Genomic DNA, 8,015 nt, shown 5'->3' with positions numbered 1-8,015 from the left:
CCACCTACCTGCTTACTGTTAGTTCGCTGGACCAGCACTCTACCTTACCCGCCTTCCCTTCCTTTTTTCCCACACTAGATATACATACACGTACATAACTCTTCCAGATTCGACTTTACATCCGATTATCTTCTACATTTTCATTTACCCATGCACGACACGACGAACAAATCTCTTTCATAAATACCTATTACTTTTACTCATATTCGCATCTGCTACATATCTGCATTTCTCGTGTAATGAATTTGCATTATATAAAAAAAATTCTTTATTTCCTTCTATAACAGAGAATTCAAGCTAAAACATAACACACATTCTTATATTTTATGTAACTATGTTTCATTATTTTTCCTCCACTTTGTATGTCCGTGATTCTACACACCATCATCGATTCATAAATCCATTGAAAGATTCAATTTCACTTACAAATGGGTTTGTTAAAACGAAACTATACATATACGTATGTGTGTAAACGTAAACACAATGATACACAACATATATTATTGCTGTAATTCAATGGAATGTCATTAATATCTAGGACTATGATTACAAATATTTGAAAAGCAAGAATGAGTACTTTTATAGTTGAAATATAAATAACGTATACATGTAGATGCAGCGCAAACGTATCAGTGTAAAGCTTTGTATACGTTCGCACTACATTGTAAAATGAGAAATTAACAGCAACTAAACGATTGTTATGCTGCACTTGCGCCATTGAGTCTAGGCTCTGGCTGACGGTAGACGATCGTACGACACGCGACGCGCCCTCCGTAGGTACACGCTGTTTCGGGTTCTTTCTTGATTCGACAAAGTTCGAAAGCAACCGATCCTGATACATACATACATACGTACATACATATATCCACGCATGCATACATACCTAATATTTGTGTGTTGGGTCTCGTCGTCTCCTTCCGTTTTGTTAGCTTGCCGCAGCTTGCCGCCGCTTCGTTGAATTCTTAACGTGACAGGTTAGTTATGAGCGGTAACAACAACGAGTGATTACTTATATCCTCCTGCTTCTTTTGCACGTGAAAAAAAGAACAACTGTCTTATACTTCACTTGCATTTATCTATGATTTATTCGCAGTTTTGACCGTTCAACGGAACATTTGTTAATCGATCACCTAACTTGACATACATACATATACATATAACGTAGCATTCGTGCATTCAACGTCACCAAATCGGAACAACGTTTTCATATTTTTCCTCTCTTTTTATGCTGTTTCTTCACTTGGAAGCCGAAAAAAAGATTTTTTCGTGCGTAAACGAGCCTTCGAAGAATCGACGAACTTTTCGGTGAAACCATTATTGTAACATGCTTCCGTTGATCGTAGTAATTCTCGTTATTATCGGAATTGCCGGTGCCGAGGACTGCAAAGGATGCGTCTCACTGGATTCTTATTCCTTCGACAAGGTACCTACATAAGTACTGCGTACTTATATACAACATATGTATCTGTTTTTCTCATCAAGTATCATTGAATGTTGCGCGATATCAATTATGATGTAAATGAATGAAGTAACATTTTCTTATAGTAACTTCGCTGTTACTTGATAGCTGATAGACGATAATCTATTGCCATCGATATGGAACTGTTTATTCAACCGCGAGCATATTGTTCAAATAAATGTATGATAGAATGTAGAAAAGTATCTCGATATTTTGATCGTGAATAGAATAATTGTACGCTGAATGAATACATGTACGTATGTACAAAAGTAATGAAATGCGAGTAAAAAGTTTTTTTATGTTTCGATGGAAACGAAGAAATTGACCTCTTCATAAAGATACGTTATGTCAGTACATGGTATCGTTTGTCGCGTTTGCATACTAATATTTCGTTGGGAAATTACGTGGTTGAATATTTTCAAAAGATACTAGTAGTTCGTAATATGAGCCGTATTTTATGAAAGTAGATCACGTTGTCGTCACCGATAATATGAACTAGTAAAAATTGGTATAAATAGTGGCGAGAAGTGAAATATTCGTAATGCAATATAGGTTATTCCAAAATTCAAAGCGGCAGTTGTGAAATTTGACGTGGCGTTTCCATATGGAGAAAAACATGAACAATATGCAGAAATAGCCGCTGCCACGAAAGATGCTCACGATTTGTTGGTCGCCGAGGTCAGAGTAAAAGATTATGGGAATAAGGATAACTCTGATCTTGCTGCACGATACAAAATTAAATCTGAGACATTTCCGGCAGTTCTTCTCTTCTTGCAAGGAAAAACTGAACCTATCACATTTGTAACGGATAAAGATACTGATTTTACTGCGACCAATATCAAGCGATTCGTGAAAAGAAAGTCAGGTGTGTATCTTGGTCTACCCGGTTGCATCGAGCGATTAGACAGACTCACGGAGGAATTCAGATCCAGCGGAGAGAAGGAAAGACTGGTAAAGATCGTTACGATTTAACAATATAATCGATTATTGAGCTGGATCGATATAATGTTCTTTTATTTCGTAGGAAATATTGAACAAAGCTAAAGTTTTCGAGGAAACGTTGCCGGAGTCGCAGCGTGCTTCTGCTAAAGTTTACGTTAAAACTATGGAAAGAATATTGGAAAAAGGTGATGTGTTCGTTCAAACGGAACAAACCAGAATTGAAGGTATTTTGAAAGGAAAACTATCGAACGAAAAGAAACGCACGATGGAAGAGAAACGTAATATCCTACATTCGTTCTTACACAGAGATGAATTGTAAAGTAACTATGATTTACAATAAGATACGTTTAAAGGATATCATCGTATGTGCTTCTGTTAGTATCGTGTTCAATTACTCGATACCTAACAAAGATTTTGATTCCAATATTTGCTGATTCGTTCTTTTCCTACCTTTGAACGACGATTCGACAAAACATTCCAATATTTACAATTGTAATTTGTATCAGTGTACAAACAATAATTAAACAAATACGACTTGAAAAAATAAAATGTTTAGAAGTGGTTTGAAATATTTATAAACATTTTATAAATTTTTACGAATTTCATACCAAAATAAGCATACGCATGTAATACATTTACTATCTATCGATAAAAATTCATGGAAATCTGAATAAAACTGTTATTGAATAATTTCTCGCGTGTTCGAGATCAGACGGTTGTTTTGTTTATTAGTATCTTATTTTCGTTAAATAGAACGGTTGCTTTCGTTTCATTCTTATATAGTATAAATGCTAAAACATCTTCCGTTAAAAAATCACAGATAACATATAACGTTCATATAAATATTGTCTTATTCGCGAATCGAATATTTATTTCGTTTATCCGTTAACGTTATTGCTAAAAATTTCCCTACGTTACCGTTCAATGCTCAAATACTTCAGCACATGTAAGCGTCTATGTTTATATCGGAATGTGTGTTTCATAATTAACACGTCCGTCTTACATGAGCATGATTTCTTATTCTTTCTCTTCTACACCCTTCACCTGTAATTGTTCGAGACCCTTCGATACTCTATCTACTCTTTCTTCATTCTTGCTTTCCTTTGCGGAGATCTCCGTATTTCCTACTTGGTTACTTTCAATCTTTAAATTTTCTTCCTCATTTTGTTTCTTTACTTGTTCCTCATTATCAGTACTTTCGCTATAACTCACATCACTAGAAGGATCGCTATCACTCTCTGCATGTTTTTCTACTGTATTATTTTTACCAGCGTATATCTCACATTCAGAACCTACTATTTTTTTTGCTTTCTCGAATGCGTCTTTCCAAACTGATGCATCTTGAACAGAAAAGATATAAATAAATGAATACTCTTTGTTATTTTCATTCCTTATCCTTAATGTTAACAACATACTTTCTGCATTTGCAAACCGTATCGCGAGTAATTCTGGTTTTAACTGCTCATCTGCATAATCGGCAAGTACGCTCCATACCCATGCTCTGTCGCTCCCACAGTTTGGCTTCAATTCCATCCATGGTGTTACAAAATGATTGGCACAAATCTTAAACGTTTTATCTCTACGCATCACAACTCTTACTGTATTTTTAATTTTGTGCCTTAACAGTTTCACTTCCCCTGTCCCACGTTCTTTCCATTCCCCGGGATTACTAGACGAATCATAACGGTATAATTTTGCCCTCCTACAAATAAAATATCTACGTATAGTACAAGTCTAAATTTTAATTATAGATTCATGACTTTTAACAGTTCATATTTACATTTTTATCATTTCAACTTCGTCTTCTTCATTGTTGGATACTTCTATTAATGGCAAAGAAACTATTGGCTCAAAATGTATTTCATTTTCATTAGAATCCTCTTCGTTGTCTTGAACTTCACAGTTAGCGCCTTTTGCGTTAACGTGGTCACCGTTCAACTATAAACGTATTAAAATCAAATGAACAAATTTTAATAATCATGCCTGAATAATTTTCGAAATTCAGTACTGAGACAATCATTCTGAATTACTATAAATATTCACATCAATATAGCAATTTTTTTTATTGGTCTTTCAATAGAAAATGAAACATTTCAAACTAAAACTGAAAATGTATGATCAACAACATATCGAGCTTTCTTTCTTCATAGACGCAACAGTATAACCTATAGCGTCGTTTTAAAATCTTTCAGGAAGTAAAATCGAATGTTCTTTGTTTTCTACATTCATTGATTTTAACACACAAATATCGAAGGAAAAATTATATTTACCACGTTTTCTGGCATCTTTTTACGAGTCTCGTGAAGGAAATTCTTCAATCAATTTATCAAATACCGCCAACTCCGACCTGTTTAAAAGCAAACTGTGATACTGCGCGATAGGAATTCATGATAATATCCTACATGCACAGAATATACACATATATTTTTGACTATAATCTTGTAGTGCCATCGTTTCCTATTGGACAAGAGAATTATGCGGCAAAATATGCTTAAGTCAGGCCATTACCGAAAATTTTCTTTCAAACATTGTTTTTTTAATCCACTAGGTTAAATTAATCAGAATGATATACATATATGTTGAAATAAATCGTAAAACTTTTAGTTGTGATTAAAGTGCTATGACCGGATAAATTCAGGGATCTCATACGCAGCCCTTACTTAGCCTCCGTGGTCACGTGACTCGTGTCAACAAATAATATTTAAGTACCTAAGTCACGTGACCACTTGTGGCTAACTTTAAAGGCTTACGTATAAGATTCCTGGCTAAATTTCCCTATTTCGTAAATTTGTCAAGGCTATGTATGCATAGTTGAAAATTTCTCCAAAATGAATAAAATACTTAGACATACTAATTTTCCTCTCTTACTAAATAATCTTATGATTCTTAATTTAAATAATATAATATTAATAACAGTGAATATGTCGATTAAGAAATGTTTGTATTACTAGCAATGTATTTTGATTTGAGTGTAAAATTTGTTATCAATCGTATGTACGTATAATACAACGCATATGTATATACATGTAATATATGTATGTATGTAGAATGCATTGATACACATACGATCGAACTATTGGTAATGCAACCATCAACCATCCAAGTTTTAGTAACTTGGTAACGTGTCTTCCTGACCTGAGTCGTATGAACATTGTATGAATGCACGGAGCATGCTCGATAAATCGAGTGGTCGAACTCTATCGAGCAAGAAGGAACTCGCATATTGTAGGAGGGGGTAAAAGGGAGTGGAGTGCGCGGTTATCCGGGCGGCCATTGCGGGTACATTGTTCGAAATCGCGAATGCAATTGAGTGCTGTGTACTGCGCGAGTAAAATCCAAGGAAATCAAAGGTCATCTTCGGCAAAAAGTGTTCCGTGTGAAGCCCGGGACGCGCACAAAATCCCGGTCCGATGGCTGAATCCGACAAACTGAATATTGACAACATCATAGCTCGGCTCTTGGAAGGTAAAGCTGCTCTACCCTGTTTGCCCTCATCAAAGGGGGGAGAGGGGGTATTATAGGAATAGTGAAATTTTCATCGACTCTACCTGTTCTTACCCTGTTTTTATCCAGTTCTTTTCTTTCCGATCAATTTCAAACACTTTCAATATCTTCTCTAGCCTTTCTATCAACTATATCGCGCCTTCTTCATTTTTCTTCTCATTTCTATACCGTTTATCTATCTCTCTATTTTCTTTAATCGATTACGCAACTTTGCGTTCAGTGACAAACGATCCTAAAAATTCTGAATACGGGTCGACGATCGTTTGTTCATGTAAGTCAAATCTGACAGCGTGTTACTAAAGTCTTTGTTTCTTTAAGGGAGTTAACTAACTCCCTTAGTTATACCGTCAATCGTCTACGCCACATGTAGAATTCGTAACTTTCAAAAATACACTTTTGACTATCTATTGTTGAATGTATGAATAGATCGAGTTGATTAGTTGAATAATTTGTTCGTTCAATAATTTCTCCGGAATATTCAATTGCGAGATCGCTACAGCTCGCGTGCCGTTTCCCGCTATAAACAGTAAGGTACACGTAGATTGATGCTTATTAACGCATCATCTACATATACTCTTATTTTATGCTGTGTCAAATAAAATCTTGTTTTTTTATTGGATCTAATGTTTATATCCAATCTTTGAAATTTTGAAAGAAATTCTTATCTCTATGTAATTGGAATATTTCAGTGCGGGGAGCCAGACCAGGAAAAAATGTACAATTAACTGAAGGGGAAATAAAAGGGCTCTGTCTTAAATCACGTGAGATATTTTTATCGCAACCCATCTTATTAGAGCTCGAAGCACCGCTTAAAATATGTGGTATGTGATTAGAAACTGTTTTTATATATTGTTTCCTTTGTAATTGTACGATTAAATATGTATGTTCTATTCCTAAGGCGATATTCATGGACAGTATTATGATTTACTACGGCTATTTGAATACGGTGGATTTCCACCAGAAAGCAATTATCTCTTTCTAGGAGACTATGTCGATAGAGGGAAACAATCGTTAGAAACGATTTGTCTTCTTCTTGCGTATAAGATTAAATTTCCTGAAAACTTTTTTTTACTCAGAGGTAATCATGAATGTGCCTCTATCAACAGGATATATGGATTTTACGATGAATGTAAGGAATTGTGCAAAAAATTGTTCTTACTTTCAATCCTGTGTTTAAGCTTCAAATATTTCAAATTATTACTCTCATGTTCTATAGGCAAACGTCGTTATAATATTAAACTGTGGAAAACATTTACGGATTGTTTCAATTGTTTACCTGTTGCTGCGATAGTCGATGAAAAAATATTTTGTTGTCATGGGGGTCTCAGTCCAGATCTTCAAAACATGGAACAGATCAGACGTATCATGCGACCCACAGATGTACCTGATCAAGGTTTATTATGCGATTTACTATGGTCTGATCCAGATAAGGATACAATGGGTTGGGGAGAAAACGATCGTGGTGTATCGTTTACATTTGGAGCTGAAGTTGTTGCCAAATTTTTACATAAGCATGACTTTGACCTCATATGTCGTGCTCATCAGGTATGTATGTCATAGGATGTGCAATATCGTTAAATTTAGCATGTTATACGATTAAGTTTTTGCTTCGTGAACATAAGTATTTTTGCTGAACGTCACGATTATCCGAAAATTATTTAATTGATCCTTCTAACGCCAACTCTTTGACCGTCAGCCTCGGAATATTTCATTTTCAAGAAGTCGGCGGATAACCTTTTTTCCTCATGATTGTACACTTGGTGTGCTAATCCTTTCCTATCGGAGTACTCAGAGGCATGAGTACTAGGTTAGTCGTAGCGTTCGAACGCTTGAGCCGGGAATATCGGAAATTTCCCGATTTTCAATCGCAACGATAAAAAGTGTCTTGCCGGGAGATTCCCGGGCTTGGACGAGAAAAGGTTAAGAGGGATTATTGTAAAGCAGTACATACCGTTTGTGTTTGACTAAAATCTTCTATGATATGAAAACGCGCGGAAGCAATTGTTAGTTTGACTTGCTGCCTGTCAAAGTGTCGTTAATATGTTATGTATCGGTTGCTTTCATTTGATTGACTGTTTACGGTGGCTGATTATAAAGAATCTAAAAAAAA

The 8,015-nt window shown here is 35.4% G+C and overlaps 3 protein-coding genes across 5 annotated transcripts in view; 2 read left to right on the top strand and 1 right to left on the bottom strand.

The window, feature by feature from the left end:
- Positions 1 to 771: 771 nt before the first annotated feature.
- Wbl (endoplasmic reticulum protein 29-like protein wbl) lies at positions 772 to 2,972 on the top strand. 3 transcript variants are annotated; one of them, XM_076381462.1, is made up of 4 exons: positions 772 to 974; positions 1,259 to 1,423; positions 2,012 to 2,410; positions 2,484 to 2,972. In XM_076381462.1, exons 2-4 carry the CDS (start codon positions 1,325 to 1,327, stop codon positions 2,718 to 2,720), a joined length of 735 nt encoding a protein of 244 aa, XP_076237577.1. In that variant the 5' UTR covers positions 772 to 974; positions 1,259 to 1,324; the 3' UTR covers positions 2,721 to 2,972. The 3 variants fall into 3 exon arrangements, with proteins under 3 accessions (XP_076237577.1, XP_076237576.1, XP_076237575.1); XM_076381461.1 differs by having other exon boundaries at positions 1,248 to 1,423; XM_076381460.1 differs by having other exon boundaries at positions 1,094 to 1,423.
- On the bottom strand, positions 2,444 to 4,785 carry LOC143181176 (ran-specific GTPase-activating protein). The gene is made up of 4 exons (XM_076381459.1): positions 4,672 to 4,785; positions 4,182 to 4,339; positions 3,817 to 4,103; positions 2,444 to 3,741 (listed from the first exon to the last, which is right to left on the bottom strand). The coding sequence occupies exons 1-4, from the start codon at positions 4,684 to 4,686 to the stop codon at positions 3,419 to 3,421; spliced, it is 783 nt and encodes a 260-aa protein (XP_076237574.1). The 5' UTR covers positions 4,687 to 4,785; the 3' UTR covers positions 2,444 to 3,418.
- An 859-nt stretch (positions 4,786 to 5,644) lies between these two features.
- The window catches only part of LOC143181174 (serine/threonine-protein phosphatase PP1-gamma catalytic subunit B), a 4,147-nt gene continuing 1,776 nt past the window's right edge, over positions 5,645 to 8,015 (top strand). The window contains exons 1-4 of the mRNA XM_076381456.1: positions 5,645 to 5,866; positions 6,595 to 6,726; positions 6,804 to 7,034; positions 7,122 to 7,450. Coding sequence (XP_076237571.1) covers positions 5,812 to 5,866; positions 6,595 to 6,726; positions 6,804 to 7,034; positions 7,122 to 7,450 — 747 coding nt within the window. The 5' untranslated portion in view covers positions 5,645 to 5,811. The remainder of the gene's footprint in view (positions 5,867 to 6,594; positions 6,727 to 6,803; positions 7,035 to 7,121; positions 7,451 to 8,015) is intronic.

Source organism: Calliopsis andreniformis, chromosome 6 (assembly GCF_051401765.1).
Source record: "Calliopsis andreniformis isolate RMS-2024a chromosome 6, iyCalAndr_principal, whole genome shotgun sequence".
In the NCBI taxonomy this organism is placed as follows: Eukaryota; Metazoa; Arthropoda; class Insecta; order Hymenoptera; family Andrenidae; genus Calliopsis; species Calliopsis andreniformis.
This window is presented reverse-complemented; position numbering and strand designations above follow the sequence as displayed.